General features: G+C 37.8%; 1 protein-coding gene across 4 annotated transcripts in view; it reads right to left on the reverse strand.

Moving 5' to 3' along the window:
* Positions 1-14,188, reverse strand: part of Lpcat2 (lysophosphatidylcholine acyltransferase 2) — a 54,104-nt gene extending 39,916 nt beyond the window's left edge. Inside the window, exons 1-7 of one of the 4 annotated variants that reach the window (XM_015488728.2) lie at positions 14,010-14,188; positions 10,480-10,712; positions 8,976-9,088; positions 6,812-6,872; positions 5,899-5,957; positions 3,056-3,090; positions 890-944 (exon numbers count right to left, since the gene is read on the reverse strand). In XM_015488728.2, coding sequence (XP_015344214.1) covers positions 890-944; positions 3,056-3,090; positions 5,899-5,957; positions 6,812-6,872; positions 8,976-9,088; positions 10,480-10,660 — 504 coding nt within the window. In that variant the 5' untranslated portion in view covers positions 10,661-10,712; positions 14,010-14,188. Of the gene's footprint in view, positions 1-889; positions 945-3,055; positions 3,091-5,898; positions 5,958-6,811; positions 6,873-6,922; positions 6,965-8,975; positions 9,089-10,479; positions 10,713-14,009 lie in introns of those variants that run through there. The other 3 variants (XM_048792171.1, XM_048792173.1, XM_048792172.1) reach the window with 3 other exon arrangements.
* Positions 14,189-20,654: the final 6,466 nt, after the last annotated feature.

Here is a 20,654-nt window from a genome sequence, read left to right on the forward strand (position 1 = left end):
ATGAATTAAATTCCACAGACCCACATCCAGAGCTCTGTATTACATATGCAAATTGAAGGTTTTCATTCTCTTAATACAGGAATGCAATTAGAAACAAGGCAAGTGTTTTCAGACCCAATATTCTAACCCTCTTTAGCAGTTCCCTGAGGGTATCACTTGGTACCTAAAACCAACCTCCAGAGTCTTAAAGATCTGGCCAGAATTTTCCAAATGTTCTCCTTACTCTGTAGCTCCCCATCTGCCACTGAAACTCACACCAAGAGACCAGACCGCCACCTCCCAGCAGGACTGCCTTAGGCTCCCCATGTGGAATGACACTGTAAGGGGGAGCTTCTGCCTTCTTAGCTCTCCCCCTGATTTTCACAGACCTCCTCTTCCAGGACTTGTGGGCTCCACCAGCTACTGTGGGCTCCCCCTCTCCTTTTGTCAGAGAGCAGAAGCACAAGGTTCAGCCTGGTAGAGGTCAGCACTGAAGGCATAAGAGATGTGATCAGGGGACGCAAATCTGTCCAGCCAGGGTTGTTACATCTTAGAAGTTTCCAGAAGTTAGATTAGAGGTGTTTCCCTAACAGGATTCCATGGGTTCGGTTTGACAGTATGGATTTATATGATTGAACTAGGGGTGCTTCACTACTGAGCTTCTTTCTCCACCTTTTTTTTTTTTTTGAAGCAGGGCCTGGCTAAGTTGCTGAGGCTGGCCTCAAACTTGCAATGCTCCTACCTCAGTTTCCTGAGTTGCTGAGATTATAGGTGTGCACCACCATGCCCAGAAAGACAGAGCTTATTTTAAAGGTGGTAAAACTTCACATCTGGTCTCTCCAGACCAGAAATTCAAAATTAAAGGAAAAGCCAAATCTCAAGTTCCAAGGTTATATTTTGAATAACTTACCTCGATTTCCACCTTTGTGAAGGGCTGGCAGAAAGTCAGCACACAAAGCTGGATGCTGAAAAGTAAAAAAGAGAGGGCTATATCTTTATGTGGTAATACAAGTAGCATCTAATGTTACTCCACAGACTTTCTCTACACAAGAACGCCACCACAGAACACTTAATTCACATGCAAATATATATATATATATATACATATATATATATACACACACACACACACACACACACATTTATGTTTATATACATATATTTACTATAATGCTATAAGTGCATATAAATGCTACACCACAGGTCAAAAACTTCTTGGACTGAGACAACCATTTTAAAGTTAAAATACCAAATGCCATACCAAATATGCATTTGTGAGTCAGAACCACAGCTCAGCAGTGTAAACCCCCAATTTGAAGTTTCCTTGACAACAACGACTCAAAGGCCTAAGCTGCTGGAGAAGCTATCCAAAGGCACATTTTTAGGGAAGCTCCTGAGTATAGCACTGTTTCTTGAAAGTGGTTAGCTACCTCTTCAAAGACAATTTTTGGAACCCCTGGGAAAGATTTCTGTGGGATTTTTTTTAATTTAGCCTCATTAGTCAGCTGATCCAGAAATCAGGCAGAGTGGATTAGACTATATGTTTAACAAAATGACCAATCAACCCTTTTCTGCTAGAAAGGAATTTAAATACTGTTTATTTGTAAAAATTACTTTAAGAGACATACTTGAGGAAGTGATGGGTCAAACAAGAACTTCAGTTAAAACAAGAAATTTCGGAAGTAAATTAACCACTTCCATTAAATATGTTATCATTTTGGGACAGGGTCTCAAAATGTGGCATTTGGAAAACACAAAATTGTGCTTTTTAAAGATTTTGTTTGTTTATAAGTCCTAAGAAATCCCTGATTCTTCAAGTATCTTTTTTCAGTTTCCTGAATTCACTCTCTTGTTTTCTTTTTTCCTTTATCACATCTTCCCAGGTTAGAAGACTAGAATAAGCCACTTTATTTTCTATCCCATTCCCTCTCCAGAAAGCAATTTATTTGATTAATGTCAGCTTGAACTGTTATGTAACCCACACCCCCCAAAAAAACCATACTGACCACACCATGAACCCAGAGTCACTATCTCTATAGGGAACTAAATTTGGAAAGGCCCGAAAGATGACACACATCAGGAAGTATAAATATGTACCCACCCGATTTTTAGGAACATCTATTTCTAAAATGTTCGTGACGCTACTTATTTCTCCTAATTCTCTCTTGCATAAAAGCTAAGAACCAGCTACTCAAAATCATGGTGGCATGAAGTCTAATAATAAACAGATTTCTTACAAAGTAGAGGATAATGTACTGTCTACACATCCCTTACGGAAGCATAACAGGACCGTAATTGTTTCACATGTGCGAAGGGTTATTCCACTGACCCATTCGTCACCCATTCTCATTAAAATGTATTATTTCAAAGAATCTGGCAGAGTCCTTGAAGGCAAATGATGATTTCCTTTTAAATATTTCCAAGTGGTCATCACCTATCAGACTTTACAAGGGGAACTAAACAAAAGATCTTGAAGCAAAGTGCGGTTCTACAGGTTCTGTTCTTTTTCAAAGCCCATTTTTAGCTTGGTTAATAGTGAAACTGTTGCTGTCCTCACTCAAGTGCTTAGAGAAACTGCTGATCCCTGCACTTTCAAAATCCAAGAACGGAACTGAAATCCCAGTGAGCTGGTTTCTCAACTTACATCAAACACATCCCAGCTATCGCAGGACGTGCAACTAATGTGATCTGAACTGCTTAAAACAGGGTGGTAAAGTCTCGATGCAGACCCTAGAGGATGCTCAATCTGCAATGGAAATGAAAGTGCAAAACTCAAGCCAAATATGATGGAAACTGGTCACTGCAATGCTCCTTACAAGTCAGAAGACAAAAACTTGAGGAAACAGAAAAATAAGAAAATAAAAACCTTGAGGCCCATTTGAACATTGGCTAGAATTCTCCACATGGGAGATACCAGGGGTTACTGGGCGAAGTCATGATGCTCTCTGCAGACATCAGGTACTTAAGACTCTGGTTCAAATCTTTATTTTTTGTTTTAAAGAAGAAATAAATGATCTTTTATTTTCTTCCCTGAAGTAAAATGTATTTAAGCTAATCACAGACAGAGATGACTTACAATGTATATCCTTGCCATGTCCAGGTCACAGTATCCTACAATGACAAAAGTATTCAAGTAGTTATTTCAGAAGGAAAATATCGAATAAAACAAAGACCTTATCTTTTTTTTATGATGAACATTTTTATGTAATTTTTAAAAATTTATATATGACAGCAGAATGCATTACACTTCTTATTATACATATAGAGCACAATCTTTCATATTTCTGGTTGAAAGACTTAATTTTTTAAAAAAAAATTTAGTTATAGATGTCACAATACCTTTATTTATTTACTTACTTATTTTATGTGGTGCTGAGGGTTGAACCCTCACACATATGAGGAAAGTGCTCTACCACTGAGCTACAACCCCAGCCCCAAAGACCTCATTTTAATATTGGGATTCATGTATACTTTTCCTGAAATTAAAAATAATGCATTGAAAAATGAAACAAGCACATTATTATTAAAAGTGGTGAACTGACCTATGAAATCTTAGAATATGTCTCTACATAGCAAAATACCCATCTTCCTATGTCACTATGGATCTTTTTGTGGAAAAAATTATTCTGAATTTTTATAAAAACTAGTACACATGCTTAGCTATTTTCTCCCAATATGAACATATCTAGAAAATGAATTTTCTTACAATAAACAGAATACAGTTTATTTACAATAAACAGTTCAAAAAAAAAAGGAAGGGGTTATTTGGGAGAAAAGATTAAAGTAATGCATATTGAAAGAATTTGAGTATACAGAAAAAAAAATCAACCTATAAACAGAGGTGCAACGAGCAAAAATTTGATGGTTCTAATTTTGTTTTTTTATTTTAATTTCATTTTTCCAAGGTTGAGAAAACAGCCACTGAATAGAAAGATGGATTGATGGAGAACTGTTAATCTTTTTTAATATTCTTTTTGTAACTGACTCTTTTTAGTTATACACAACATTAGGATTCATTTTGACATAATTATAAAAGTATGGAATATAATTTGCTCTAATTCAGTCCCCAGTATTTTCCCTTTCCCTCTCCTCCTCCTTCCCCTGTTCCCTTCCCTCTACTAATCTTTCTGCTTTTTACCTTTAGGGTTTTTTTCCAGTGTCTTTGTGGATAGACATGATGGTGAGACTCACTGTGGTATATTCACATATGCACACGGGAAGGTTGGGTCAGATTCACTCCACTCTTGTTCCCTTGCCCCGTCCCTTCTCCTGCCTCCTCAATCCCTGTCATCTACTCCACTGATCTTTCTTCTATTTTGATGGTATCCCCTATTTCCCTTTCTTTCTCCTTCCCCCACTACCCCCTGCCATCTTGGACTACCTCTCACATATGAGAGAACATTTGACCTTTGAGTATCTGAATCTGGCTTACTCCACCTAGCATGACCGTCCCCAGTTCCATCCATTCACCAGCAAATGCCCTAATTTCATTCTTTCTTAAGGCTGAGTTATACATTTTCTTTATCCATCCATCCATTAAAATGCAGCTAGGTTGGCTCCATAGCTTGCTGTTGTGAACTGTGCTGCTATAAATTTTGATGAGGCTGTACCCTATAGTATGCTGATTTTAGGTCTTTTGGACATACCAAGGAGTGGGATAGCTAGGTCATATGGTGATTCCATTCTCAGTTTTTTGAGAAATCTCATATTGCTTTCCAGAGTGACTGTAGTAATTTGCAGTTCCACCAATAATATATGAGTGTACCTTCCCCCCACATTCTTGCCAATACATTATTATTTGTATTCTTGATAACTGCCATTCTGAATGGAGTGAGATGGAATCACAATGCAGTTTTGATTTGTATTGTGAATATTTTTTCATATATTTGTTGGCAAATTGTATTTCTTCTTTTGACACATGTCTGTTTAGTTCTTTTTTAAATTTATTCATTTTTTAAATTTTGGGGGAGGCAGTACCGGGGATTGAACTCAGGGGCACTCGACCACCAAGCCATATCCCCAGCCCTATTTTGTATTTTTTATTTAGAGACAGGGTCTCACTGAGTTGCTTAGCACCTCGCTTTTGGTTAGGCTGGCTTTGAACTTGAGATCCTGCCTCAGCCTCCTGAGCCGCTGGGATTATAGGTGTGCACCACTGAGCCCAGCATGTGTTTAGTTCTTTGGCCAGTTTACTAATTGCGTTATTTATTTGTTTGTATTTTTGGTGTTAAGTTTTTGGAGAATTCTCAATCTTAAATAGTGTAGATAGCTAACAGTTATCTCCTGCTTTTTATATAAATTCTCTAGCAAACAAAGTCCTTTCAGAACCAAAGCATTCCCCCCCAAAGTCTTTGGGAAACAGTGGCACGATCTACATCTGGAGAACAACAACATACCCAGCTGTGTGGAAAACAGCATTTCCTGAGCTAACTCTGGACTTTGAGCAGGGTGTTAAGTGCTTTCATATATTTCCTTATTTCATCAAGCTACCAGCCACGGGTCACACAGCTCATAAGTACTGAGCCAGTAATTAAAGATCAAGCTTCTCTCAAATTTATCCTGCTGTATCAACCCTTCTCCATCAGTAATGACCTCTAAATCAGGAAAAGTCTCCTTCTAGGCTTAATTAAAATTACAAAGTTCTACTATCCTGTCCAGTGAGACCCTACATCTGGGATTTAATCAGACAGTGACAACAGAGGCTAAGAAATGTCTTCCTGAAGCTTCATAATAATAAAACAATATTTAATATTGGTATCAACAATGTGCCTATCTTGAAAACCAGCCACGGCAAGCAGAATGAACTTGCTGATTCCTTCACCTTCATCTATTCTTTTCCTTATTCACACAGGAAAAGGGGTCTGAGAGCAGGAGGTTGTTTGGAATATTTAAATTGCTCCCACAGAACACTGTGCTTACCAGCTTGTTGGGGTATCTGAGGAGGATGGGCTGCACGGGGACTCCCGGAATGAAGGCTCCTGGAACCACATTGAAATTTTGTCATACGGTTTTCATATGAATAAAAATTTTACAATAAGAAAAAAAATCAATTATAAATGCTGTAAGTACGCTGATGGCTTACAAGTACAGATCACAGAATCTATTGCATGTGTTGGCAAATGCCTAGTGTTTACTAAAATGAGGAATTTTTAAAATTATGAATCAGTCAAGCAAATATTTAATCCTGTGCTGAAGGCATTTACATATTTCGTTCCTTATTTGTGTGCATTTCCCAAGTACCTATTATTCAACAAGATTTGTTTACAAAGCAGTAATGACAAAATCAAGATGAAGAGAAATAAGAATATCTAGATAAAGATAAAGACAACTCCTTGAAGTGAAAACTACCACAGTTGCCAGAAGTGAGCTATCACTTCGGGGATGTAGATTCGAGCAGCCAAACAAAACCTTTAAAAAAGGGTCAAGAGTTATGCTCAGGACCACCTGCCCAGTATTCAAAAGGGAATGAATCACGGAGGGCATTTGAAAAGCCATAATAAAACAGGGACTCCACTTCACATCAGAGGACCCTGGGGATATGCAAGTGTTCCTTGGAGGAAAAGAAAATTATCTACAGTTTGTGTGTGTAGATACACACACACACATACACACACACACACACACACACACACACTATAAGAAAGAAGAGGTTATGATACCAAAAGAGAAAGTGAAGGAGTTAAGTTCTGTGGAATCACATAAAAAACTTTTTATCAGAAAAAAAGGAAATGCTCAGAGCAATCTAAAGCATTACTTTGTGTACTGCTATCTATAATCATTTGAGAAATCTTCCACACTACTTTGTTATAATACATAAATTAATTTATCTCACCTGGTTTAAAAGTAATCAAACAGGAACGATTAGTACAAGTACCTTCTGGGAAAACTAGTATCTTGGGAGAAAAGGAATAGATTTAATATTTCAGCCTAATGAATAGATTACCTCTTATTCGCTTTCTTATGACTTCACAAACAGCTTCGAATGCTTCAAAAACAAAAATGAAATAAAAAGCTAACTCTTGATTCTACTGAAAGCTCAAACCAGATTATTCAATTTTCTTCTAAGAGAAATACAGTTAAGCCATTTAGGTTCTTAGAAAATGAATTTAAGCTTTGAATGGAGAATATGCTTAATTTACAAACATACTACATTTTTCTGAATGATGGTTTTTACCAATGATCTGAATAAATTTAAAAGAAATACAGAGGCTGTAAGTCTTGGTCAAAGTATACACTAGGCAAAGCATATTAAATTCCCTCCTTGCAGCTACACATCCTTACCCAAATAACCACCTACTTTGTCTCAGTTTTCCCATTAAATGATGTTCACTCCCACAACAGAGTTCACAGAGGTCTTGAGGACAAAGGAGAAAATTGCTTCATGCTGACCTGACTTAGCCGATGGATGGAATACAACGTATTATCTATTTTTTGAGGATATGTTTTAGCTTTTAATGTATCTCTTTATGTTTTCCATGTGGAGAACAAGAAGTATGATTAGTTCCTCCATTAACCCGACTAGATGGCATCTTGGTTTCCTGAAGCTTTTAAAATTTAGTTATGAGCCAAGTGCTAAGAACATCAAATAAAAGTAAAATTCTTGCACTCAACGCAGTTAGTAATATGTATTTTATAACAGAGAGGGAAAAGATTATTGAGTTAAATTGCTATAATTACAGGTTATTTCTAAAATAAAAATTATTATACATGCAGTGTGATTCCATCCTCCAAACTAAAAAATGGGTTGTTGTATTCAGTGGAAATTCTACAACTCCATAACTAACAAGGAGCAGCCATGGAATGAACCATAAAACCTCAGAGCTGGAAGGGGCATTAGGTCACCCAGCAACAGTAATGTTGGAATGTTTTCTACAATAACCCCACCCGCCCACTCCCGCCCTGGAATAGCGGTTGCTCAGCCAATGCCAGAAAATTCTAGAGATCCCAAAGCAAGACTATTCTTCCTCTGGACAGAAAGAAAGTTCTTCCTCAAAACAACCAAAATGAGGTGAAATCTACCTTTCACCTCCCACCTACTTATTGCAGATATACTTTTTGATCCAAAGAGAAAAATCAAACCCTAATTACAAATGCTATTCTTCTCAATCACTGTTTAAATTGTTCCTCAGAAGCCTTGGTTTCTAAAGCCTCCTGGTCAGCCACACTCCTTTGGTACTTTAACGTTTGCATGACCTCTGCAGGACCATCAGTGTGCTAGAGGTCATCTGTTGTCATCTGGACAAAGATCAAGGGACATTACCATGCAATAAATACTGCCCTCCCTAATCCTCAGCCAGCACTGTGAGGAAGGGCTGCAGAGACGGTGAGGCTGACCAAGCCTTATGGGTGATTTTGAGACACCCTCTGAACTGAGAAGCACCACCTAAATATACTTCAGAAAAGATGAAAGAGCTGGCGGGGCGAGGTGGTGCACACCTGTAATCCCAGTGGCTCTGGAGGCTGAGGCAGGAGAATCACGAGTTCAAAGCCAGCCTCAGTAAAAGTGAGGTACTCAGCAACTCAGTGAGACCCTATCTCTAAATAAAATACAAAACAGGGCTGGGAATGTGGCTCAGTGGTTGAGTGCCCCTGAATTCAATTCCTAGTACCCCAAAAAAGAAAAGATGAAAGATCTGCACCATTTTTTCAGTGAACCCAACATACTGTTGAATATAATGGGGCTTTGGAATTTCATACACTAAATTATACGATATAGTCATATTAATTCATGGGGATTAAATTCAGAGATAGAAAAATCACGTTTTATGATGGGGAAGTAAAATTTGGCTGAAGAGTCTGGCAGATAACAAGGATAACACAGTGAAGTCCATGAAGGAGCTCACGCAGAGGCAGACTTCTGATTACTCACTAGTTCATTCACTCTGCATCCATCGTGCTGAAGACACCTGGTGTAGGTGTCCACAGATGTTAGCACCTGTGGATCCACACAAGAAAGTCTACAGATGGGGAGTCAACTCAATATGGCTGCCTTTTACCTGGGGCCATTCCCCTCCGGAGGTCGCTCGCTTTATTATTTCATTTATTGTGTTCTTTCGGGAATCCGGATCCACACGGGACACCAACACTGGCTGCACGGCCCGTAAGAGACCTTTAAGATGAAGAAAAAATCCAACCAAGCATTTTTTTGACTAAAGCCAGCATAGCAATAGTATAGGATAAAACATAAGACAAATTTTATGGAAAACTAAAATGATAGCAAAGAAAAAACTAAAAAATACTGCAAAGTTTATTAGAACTTAGTTTCTAATTTCAAAAAGAGAGGTGGACAGTTATATCTAAAAAGATCTCATGGGCTGGGGTTGTGGCTCAGTGGCAGAGCACTTGCCTAGCAGGTGTGAGGTACTGGGTTCAATTTTCAGCACCCCATAAAAATAAATAAATAAAATAAAGGTATTCTGCCCATCTACAACTACAAAAAATTTTTTTTTTTTACAGATTTCATTAATGTAACAGAAGTATGTGGAGAGCGGATAATATGAAAAGAGGCAAATACAATTTTTCTCCCCAATGGTCTTCTGCCTCGACAGACATTAAACCTTTGGAATATTCAAGATTGTCGTGTTGAATTTTAGGAATATTTTGAAAAATGATTATCTAAATTTACAGTGCACATAAGTAGAAGGCAACTTTACATATTTTACTGAAATTTTCAAAAAGTCAAGTGTTCTCGACAGCTTCCAACCACACGCAAAATAAGCCTCCATTTAGCAAAAGCTTATTGCTACACACTTTCCAGGAAGATAAAAACACATTACATAAAGCACGGGTTACAGTCAAGAAACAAAGTGCCTGGGCTGAAGGACACAGCTTCTAGGACTGCTACCACTTCTGCAGAGCACAGGGGCCACCTTCACCCCCTCTCCCTTGTCACCTGAGAGAGAATCCTGGACAACTGGGGGCTGTGACTTGGAGACTGATTCCTTAGGGAGGGACCAAAGTATCTGATGGGAAAAACACTTCACTTGCTTCATTATTTCTTATGGCAGGAAGCGCTGACTGTTCCTCACCATGATTTTCAGAGGTACCTCAAGGAGACTCCCAGGGTAACCAGGAAGAAAACAAGAGTTTGGAGAAAAGACTCCGTACGCCTATCAGCCTAACACCCTGAACAGAAATTCATGAAAAAGCACGTAAACTGTGCATTGGTTCAATTCTCTCTAAAAATAAATAATTAAATAAATAAAACAAAACAAAAAACAAGAATCAGCATGTCCAGTATTTGAACACTGGTCTTCCCCAGCCATAAATAAGAACAAGACAGGATGATATGATAATAAAAATAGGTATTAAAAAGAATGATGAGGCTATAGATTAATAAAGTCTAGCCTTTTTTCATAAATTCATTCTTTCCATATAGGACCTAATTATAAGAAGAAATATGTTGAAATATTTTAAAATTTTTTTAAAAAATTTATCAAAAAACTCCCAATATGATTATTTTAATTTCAAGCATAAGCATGAAAATATTTCATCTGTTACCTTTCAAGTACTTACTGCCAATCATAGGGATCTGGACAGTTTCATACCGAGACACCAACGAAGGCAGTCCAGACACAATACAGGCAATCCCATCAAAGAAGGACGAATGAGGGGCGACAACAAAAATGGGTGCTTCCAAAGCGCTCGCAGCCTTTCCTTTCACACTCACTTTAAATCCCATGGAAAAGTAGAGGGCGTAACCCAGATATCTCAAAACCAAGTGAGTAACTGTCCTTTGAAAATAAATGCAGAAAAGACATAATTAGCTTTGCTGATCGAAGTTAAGCAGCATGGCTTCACTCTAAAATACAAGAAAAAAAAAAACGTGTCAAAGAATTGCATTTTAAAATACAAGCTCGGGAGATGAATAGCTAACACTTACAGGGAACTGCTTACTGTAGGTGCCAGTCACTATTCTTGGCCTAATCTATTGAAAAGTAGGTATTATTTGTTACTATCCCAATTTTACAGGTGACAATAGTGAGGCATGGAGAAGTAATTTTCCCCAGGATATGTAGCTATTAAATGTCTCCATTACTCTGTGACTATAAAGTGATAAAAATGAATTTTAGCTGGGTGAGGCAACACAGAACTGTAATCCCAGCGTCTTGGGAGGCTGAGGCAGGAGGAACATAAGTTGGAGGTTAGCCTCAGAAACTTAACTAGACCCTAAGAAACTTCATGAGATCCTGTCTCAAAATTAAAAAAAAAAAAAATTAAAAACTGAGGAAGTATCTCAATGGTAAAGTATACTTGGGTTTAATCCCTACTACAAAAAAAATAAATAAAATTTATTTTTAATTAACACATGTTCCCCACTGAGATAACCAAATCAGTACTGCCCTTCAAAAGTAGCCAACTTAGGAATCTCTATTTGTGTCATGAAAATGCTGCTATCTCCTCAACACTTTTAGACCCTTCACCTGAATTTGTCCTCAGAATTACTTTAGGAATAATTTTTAGAAGCAAATCTCATCTGCATTGCTTAGCCCTTTGACATCATCACGAATCTTCAGAAGTAGGGGTTGGGGACATAGCTCATGACAGAGTGCTTGCTGAAGTGCCTGAAGGCCCTGGCTTTGCTCCCCAGCAACCCCCATGCTTCAGGAAATAAATTTGTATCTTGAAAACAACTTCAGAAATGAATTTACCATCTTACTTCCATGGACCAGAGAAGCACCTAAGGGATTCCAGAAATCTAGTTGTTTACTTTTTAAAAAGATTCTGCCACGGGAGACTAATTCATTCATTAAAATCCTGCCTGGGCCCATGGTGGACACCCAAGACAGGTAAAAGAAATCTCTGACTTGATAAGCTTGCCGGAGGAGGAAACCCAAGCAGATTCCCAGGAGCACAAACACAGACTGGAGATTTTCATAAATGAATTAAGCATACAGCTTTTCATGATAAGTAAAATAAAATATGCACAGTTGTCCCTTGGTATCCATGGGCAACCCTTGTGGATAAAAAGTCTTCAAATGCTCATGCCTTTTAAATAATATGGTATATAATGATATCTGCGTATAACCTTGATTTTAAATTGCCTCAGCCTATTTATAAGATCTAATTCATGTAATTGCTACGTAAATAGGTAGTAAACTGCATTGTATAGGGAATAATAGCAAGCAAAAGAGTCTGCACTTGTTCAGTACAGATGTATATTTCCGATATCTTTGATCCACAGTTGGTTGAATCTGCAGATGTGGAGGGGTGACTGCATACTGCTCGCAAGGTATCTAAGGAGAGCAATCAAAAATGGGCTTCTGACCTACGTCTACTTTCTGGTAATAATACAGAGGAATTATCAGCAGCTAGCCTCTGGGGAAGTCTGTGACTTTTATTTCTTAGCAAAAAGTGAGACACAGAAAACCAAAGTACTTTTCCAAAGAGCTCCGGAAATAACACAGCTCTCCTCTTCCCCTTTAGTTTGGACAGGAAATCTCTATTCATAATGGGTATGAAGTGCACCCCTTCACCAACTTTCAAACATTTCCAAGTATCCCCTATTCAGAGCCATTAGACACTGACATTTAAATGTTTTAAACATTCAAGTTTGAGGCCACAGACTTTGAGGGGAGTTAGTGATAACTATTTTCACAGAGAAAGGTAAAACTTTATTTTCTACTATTTATTATATTTATTTTTTGGATTCTGAAGGCTACTTCTCCCATCCTCCTAGGCTTACATAAGAATAGAAACAATAGAAACCAAAAAGATAATCTGAAAAAAATTGGAGAATCATGAAAAACGTCCCTTGAAGTGTTGTCTTGAGTTATGACACAGAGCATCATGATCTGCCAGCATGGGGTTCATCTCCACTTCAAACCAGCCTCATGTTTGATATTGACATTAGTTCACTAGAACATGCACTGAACAGAAAACTGCACATCCTTAAAAGTTTCTAGAACAGTATTTCTCAAAATTTTGGCGGATGTATCCACATTTGAGATTTGGATTAAGGAACATATCCTTGTGTGATGGGGAAGGAAAATCGGTACAAAATTTCAAGAGAGTTCGCTAGTGTCCTAAAACAGATCTATGGATTTGGAATCCACATCAGGAAGCCCAATGTTGATGACACACAGGTGGCGACCATTTGGCTCTGCCCAACCCGATGAACGTTCATCAGCAGCTTCATTCATTAGGATTAGTCTGTTCTTGATGCCAACCTAACTGTGGCAGAAAGGAAGTCTAACATAAAATGTTAACATCTGGAAGAGTTAGACTGCATTAATGATTAATCTGTATTAATGATAATCACTAAAGAAATTAAGGAAAAATAATATAATTGATACACTTATATGTCCCTGCAGAAATCATTTTGTTACTGTGGGGAGACCAAAGCAATTGTGAAAATAGGAAAAGCAAAATATAGCAAACGGTTTTACAGTTGCAATATTTGCAGGTATACTGGTGCTGGGGTTGTAGCTCAGGTGGTAGAGTGCTCGCCTGCACATGTAAGGCACTGGGTTTGATTCTCAGCACTGTATAAAAATTAAAAATAAAGAAATATATGCAGGTATACTGATTGACTATCAGAAACGGGGATCGATCTCTCTCTCTCTCTCTCTCTCTCTCTCTCTCTCTCTCTCTCTCTTTGTACCAGGGATTGAGCTCAGGAGCGCTTAACCACTGAGCCACATCATCCCCAGTACCACCCCGGCCCTTTTTTTCCCATTTTATTTAGAGACAGGATTTCATTAAGTAGCTTAGGGCCTTTGTAAATTGCTGAGGCTAGCTTTAAACTTGCAATCCTCCTGCCTCAGCCTCCCAAACCACTGGGATTACAGCATGTGTCACTAGGATTATCATTTTGGCAATAATTCAGAAAACAAAGTCTTTTAACATAAGAAAATCATAACGTCAACAGATGATTAACAGAAATGTGTTTGGGCAGTAATTTCTACATAAATTAAGGTCCGTTTTATCAAAGAAATGAATTATTAAATTTGGGTAAGTTAAATAAAAATACTCATCAGTGATTTTTTGTCATCTGGATCTACCTGATATCTGGACGACGTGTTTCTTACCGTCTCCAGTCGGTCACTGGGTAAGTCGGCTTCTCGGGACAGCAAGCTATGAAGGCGGCGGCAAATGGCCAAGATAATAAGAAAAGCAATCCAATCAAAATGACTCGAAGTGGGAGCAGGATGATTCCAAGAAGGAAAGCCTGAAAGTCAAAGTGGATAAAAACAGATCGAATGACGTCATTTTAACATGTTGCTATGGAGCTGAAACACGCAATAGGAAAGCTTAATGCTATTCATGCATCTACCCACAGATGATCTGGGTACTGTGCTGCCCACATTAGAATGTAAACAGAGAAGAAAAGCCATGGCGTTTGACCTCACAAAGCCAATCACATACTGAAGAAATAGTGATGAAAACCTGAAGAGAGCTTGATCTGTACACTGACCAGAGTGAATGGAGAGGCTGAGGGGACAGAGAAAGGGGTGTCTGATTTGGCAGTCAGGGAAAGCTTCCTGGAGGAGGTGCTGAATGGTCTTGCAAGACAAGCAAGTACTAGCAAGATAAGAGGGAGAAAGTGTTATTTGACAGCTACAGGTTGAAGGAAGAATGTGAATGGAGGCACCAGAGTACGAGAAAGTGAGTGTGCTATTGAATATGCCTGCCGGCCCCAACAATAAGCAGATGGAGGAGGAGAAAATAAAAGAAAAAATAAGTAATGCAAATAAGAACAGCAAATCATACATGAATGCTTCCTACAGGCTCAGGCTGTAAACACTGGCACATAGTAATTCATTTAACTGCAATCTGATGTCAAAGACAGAAGTGGTACAGAGGGTTAAATTAAATTACTTAATAAGATCATATAGTTAGTAAATGGCAGAACCAGGATCTGAACCCAGTTTGGTGGCCTTTGCTTATACCACATTGCCTTTCAAGTGAAATAAATTCTCCTTAGGTATAATGCACTGTCTTTTTTTTTTACATAAAAAATTACACTATCTAACAGTGCCTCTTTCTATCTCTACTAGCTCTATGTCATCAAATAACTTATAAAAAATGCAAAAAGTATTCTAGTTACCTGATCTCTGCCAAGTTATTTGAGTGCATGTGTATGTCTGGTTCAAACATACATAAAAGAAAAAGGTCAGGTCTTCACTGTGTAATTCAGTGACCTTGATCTTGATCGGCATGTACTCATGTAATTGCCACCCAAGTCAACACATGGAACATACCTACCACTCTGGAAAGCCAGCTTGTGCCTCTTCCAGTCCCTGCCTATGCTCTTGGGCAACAGAGGATGAATTTCTGTCACCACTGCTTAGACGGATGTGTTCTTGAATGTCACACAAATGGAATCATGTGACGTAACCTTATATGGCATGCTCCCTCCACTTAACATATTTCTTGGTTCAACTGTGTTGTTTTGCATAACAGTAATTCATTCTTTTGGACTGCAGAGTATTATCCCACTGTATAACCCTTTGATGATCTGTTCACTGATAAAGCCACTGTGAACACTCTGAAACACGCCTTTCTGTAAATATATGTCTTCAGTTTTCTAGGAGTGGAATTGCTCAGCCATAGATGTTAATTAACGTTATAAGGAACTAACAGTTTTCCAAAGTAGTTGTATCATTTTAAAGTATCCCTGGCAGTGTGTGAGAATTACATTGCTGTATATCCTGGCCAATCATTGTTGTTGGTAGTTTTTTGAAAAATCAACTTGTTAAGGGACAATTTACATAAAATAAAAGGCATCTCTTTTAAACTCTATATGAGTTTTATCAAGAGCATAGACCTATGAGTATGAACAAATATAATCTATTCATTCATCTATCCTTCTGTCGACACCCAACTGTCTAATTAGTGTTATTTTGAAATAAATCTTGAAATCAGGTTGTATGTGACATACAACTTTTTCTGCTTCAACATTTTCTGGGGAGTAAGGTATTCTAGATCCTTTACACTTCCACATAAATTTCAGAATTAATTTATCAGCTTGCCAGACACAATCAAATCTGTTAGGATTTTTATTGGGATTTCAATAAATCTATAGACAAATCTGGAAGGAACTGTCCTCTTAATAACATTGGTTCTGACGGTTCATAAACATGATTTATTTTTTCCACTTACATGAGTCTTCATTAATTTCTAACAGCAATATTTTGTTGTTTTCAGTGTAGTAGTCTTACAAGGTCTTGGTTAAAAGCATTAAGTATGTAAGGTCATTTTATTCTTATTATTGTTATTGTTATTATACATGCGATTATTTAATTTCATTTTACAACTGTATCCTCGTGGGGTATAGACATAAAATTGATTTTAAGTTCTGATCTTATTTCCTATGACCTAGCCAACTTGATTTATTAGTTCTAGTGGTTAGTTGTTTTGTAGATTCCTTAGAAAGTTCTTTATACACAACCATGTGCTCATCTCTGAATAAAGACAGGTGTACACTTTTCTTTCTGGTCTATGCTTTCTTTACTTTTTCTTGTCTTATTGCACTGACTAGCACCCCTAGTTCAGTGCTGAATAGAAATGGTGAACAAGATAATTGCCTTGTTCCCAACCTTTGGGGAAACCATTATATTAATAGGAAGTACTTCATAAATATCCTGTTTCAAGTTAAAAGTTTCCTTTTATTCCTCCTTTATTGAGAACATTTTTTTATTATCATCAGTGGGTGTTGAATTTTATCAAGTGAGCAACAAAATTTCTGTATCTGAGAAGATCATAGATTTTTACTATATATTCTGCTAACAAGGTAAATTACACTGAAATTGAAATTTTGGTATGTTAAATTAACCTTGGATTACTGAGACAAATCAAACTTGGAATATATGTGATATATTATACTTCCCAAATATTGTTGTATTTGACCTGATGACATTTTGTTAAGAGATCTTATATCTAAAACCATGAGAGATATTGGTCTATAATTTTCTTTTCTTGTAATATCTTTTTCAGATTTTGGTATTGAGGTGATGCTAACCACATAAAACTTGTTGGGAAGTATTCCACCCTTCTCTACTTTCTGAAAGAACTTGTGTAAGTGTTTTATTGTGCTCTTAAAAGTCTGACAGAATTTATAAAGTGAAATAATCTTGGCAAGGAGTTTTCTTTAAATGTGTGTGTGCAATTCAAATTCTTTCATAAAGATCTAGTCACATTTTCTAGTTCTTCTATTCATTTTGTTGTACTGGATGGATTCTTGTCCTTTCCTACATGTTTCAAGTTTTGATAATAATCTCTTAATAGTCATTTAATCTGTAACGAAATATGTTTTTTTCATTCCTGATATTGGTAATTTGTATTTTCTCATTTATCAGTCTTGGTGGGGATATAACAATTTTCTTAACTTATTCTATTTTATTAGTATACCAACCAAACGTTTGAATTAGTTGACTTTCCTTGTGGTTTGCTTTCAATTTCATCTCTTGTATTCATGTTCTTGCTTTGAGTTACTTCTTGTGTAATTTATCATCCTTCTAGCTTCTGGAAGTGAGAACTTAAAATCATTACTTTTAAAACTGTTATTTAAGTATTTAAATCTGTTCATTTACCTCTATACATTGCTTTCCCTGAATCCCATAATTTTGGTATTTTGGATTTTCATTTTCTATTTAGTTTTAAACATTTTAAAATTTTCACTGGTGATTTCTTTTTTGACCCAGGAACTCTTTTAAAGTGTTCAGTTCGATGTCTAAATATGTGGGCAGCTGTAATGTTAAACAAGTGCCTCTGATCGTTTTTCAAAACACACTGAGAAAAGGCTGTGCTGGATGAGCCCCACTGCAGGTCCAAAGAAGCCTTGCAAATGTAGTCATGCAGGCAGCCACCAGCCAGGGCAGATTGATGACATTTCTCTGGGAATGGTTCTCTGATGGAGTCCCAACCTTATTCTTTTCCCTGTAACCACCACAGGGGAGGCATGGTTGGCATGTGTGATCAGCTTCTTTATCCTTCTAGTTTTTCCTTCCTTCCAGAATCCCTGAAGGCTCTTGTGCAAATATAGTTTAGGGATCTGCTGAGAATGTAGGAGGAATTTACATGCCAATTAAGGGGCTCCTTCCTCTCTAGCTTCCTCCTTTCTGGTACTTCCTTCCTCAATTTCTAGTCGCTCTGACTGCCATGAACTCTGTTCTCTGTCCTCTTGCACAAAAGACCAATAAGACTGAAGCTTTCTACCAATCCCTCCCATGGTATCAAGAGAGAACCCTGGGGAAAAAAAGAGGGGACACAGGGAAATTTCACACAGTATAGGAACAAATCTCCTCCAGTTTCTGTCTTTTTTTTTTTTTTTTCTCCAGAGTACCTTCATATAGTTTCTTATAGGACTAATCATTGTAATCTATGAGAAGATTTGTTCAGTTTAAGCTACTAGTACTCCACCATCCCTGGGACCAGAACTAACCCTGTTAAATTTCTTCACCTGAAAAACTGACTTATGAATACAGTAAAACTTAGCTATCATTCTATTTTCTGTAAGATAAATTATGAATAAACAAGACATGGAGGAGCTCCAGAACTATTACTAGGAGAGATCTTGTTTGGCCTTTATTGCACTAACACATGGAATTATATATTTTGTACTTGTTTTTTAACTTTCTCAGTGAAACATAAGCGTTAGATGAGCAGGCCGTATTTCTGTAGCTCACTGCTCTATCCTCAGATATTAGCACTACACCTAGTAGAGGCATTCAACAAATATTTTTGGTCTGAATGAATGGCCCCCAAATTACAACCAAAAGCTCATTTCAATTCTGCTCTCAATTGAGGACATAAAAAGGAAGCTACTTTTTTTCCATGCCACAAAATAACAAACTCTTAAGTAGTCAAAAAATGGACCAGGGATGAAATTAAGCCCTATAATGAGTTCCAAAAGTGACAACAGTTCTTAAGTAAGACACTAGTCATCATTCATTGTCTGATTTGAATCTGACTAAATCCTCTTAAGTATTAATTTGTCATTCTTGAATGAAAGTATGTCCATCCTTTAAAATAAATAATACAGACAATACTGTTCTCAGCCATTACTCTTTACTGGCTAAGGATGTGGCTCAGGGGTTAAGTGTCTCCGGGTTCAATCTCCCACACCAAAAAAATAAAATAAAATAAAAATAAAAAAATTTTTTTTTCATCTTTACCCAGAACATTCAAGCCATTCCAACATCTTTGGTATCATTCATCAAGAGAGATTTAAAAAATTTAATGATCAGACCATGTTCAACTCATTCAATCTAAGCGAATTTTAATAATATATATAATTTATAGACAACTAATAGCATAATGATCAATATTAAGATCAGCATACACTATCTCACTTAATTCTAACCTTCCTTTGAGGTTTATTATTTCAATTTAATAGATGAATAGTTCAGGGAGATTAAGTGACTTGGCCAAGTCACACTGCTAATATTAATGCCTAAGTCTTCTAAGACTAGTGCCTCTCCAATCTACCACAGCTCTTATAAGAGTCCTTTCAAAGCCATTCTAAACAGTCACAGACCAGGTGATTAAAAACAGACAACAACAACAACAACACACACCAAAATTAGTAATCTACTGTAGGTGCAATACAAATATTTATAAGTACGCCACATTGAACCTTGTTCCAAAATAGGAAGCCAATAGGTGAACATACTTTCCATTTACACATGACTGATCTGACTAAATTTAATCGTGAATGGTCAAAGTATTTAGAAGTGCTGCAGTCATGTCAAGCTACCAAGGGAACATCTGTCCATTTAAAGACACAGATCAACTTTCAAACTAGTTTCTTTACAAGGAGGTATTACCACGACCCTTCCTTTCTCTTCCTTTCTCATACTCTTTTCAACCAGACATCTACCTCCCATTATCCTACCATCCCATACTGCTTAGCTCAGCACTAAACCTGCCCTCACAGGACAGCACAATAGTCTCAGCTGTGCATACAAAAAGAATTCAAAATTACACTCCTTCAATCCAAAATAATGAAATCTGTGAGACAGACAGGGAAAGAAAATAAAAATTAAAAAATTATTCCCCTGCAGGACACACAGGACAAGTATATCTTGTAGAGTCTATCTTATTCTTCAATCAATAATTTCATCAAGAGGAAGTCCAAAAAGCGAGACTGCGTAAAAGCAGTCCTTTATCAGATAAGGGAAGGAAAGCAAATTTCCTTTGTGGGAACAGCTACTTTTAACAGTGGCTCCCCCTCATCCTGGAATCTAGGAAAAAATGTTTGGGTGAAAGCTGATGGAAGATGGGAAACCCTCAAACGCCCTAAACGGATACGTCTAATAAGTCACCCCTCTTTCTCGATTCTGAATTTCTAGCCGGGATGTCCCAGCTCAGCTAGATCATTCCAGCCTTACCTGTTCTAACTCCCAGCCTTCTCCCTCCTTACTCATCCCAAGGCAAAAGGAAAAAAAAAAAAAAAAACCCTTCCCCAAGCCCACTCTCCCGAGGTAGGTCTGCCTCCACCACCTCCCTCACGTCCAATCCAGCCGGATCGCCCAGCTCGGGCAAGGTGGGTCTCCGCCCGCTCAGCCTCTTGGCCTCCAGAGGCTCCTCTCAGACCTGCCTCCTCCGCACCTGCGCTTCTCCCGCCCGCAGCGTCCTCCACCCCCAGACCCGCGGCCCTCGGACGCCCCCGGGGGGCTGCCCCCTTTCCCGCAGGCCGCCCTCCTCGGTCACCCGCGCCCCGCCACTCACCT

This window comes from Marmota marmota, unplaced genomic scaffold (genome assembly GCF_001458135.2).
Source record: "Marmota marmota marmota unplaced genomic scaffold, marMar, whole genome shotgun sequence".
In the NCBI taxonomy this organism is placed as follows: domain Eukaryota; kingdom Metazoa; phylum Chordata; class Mammalia; order Rodentia; family Sciuridae; genus Marmota; species Marmota marmota.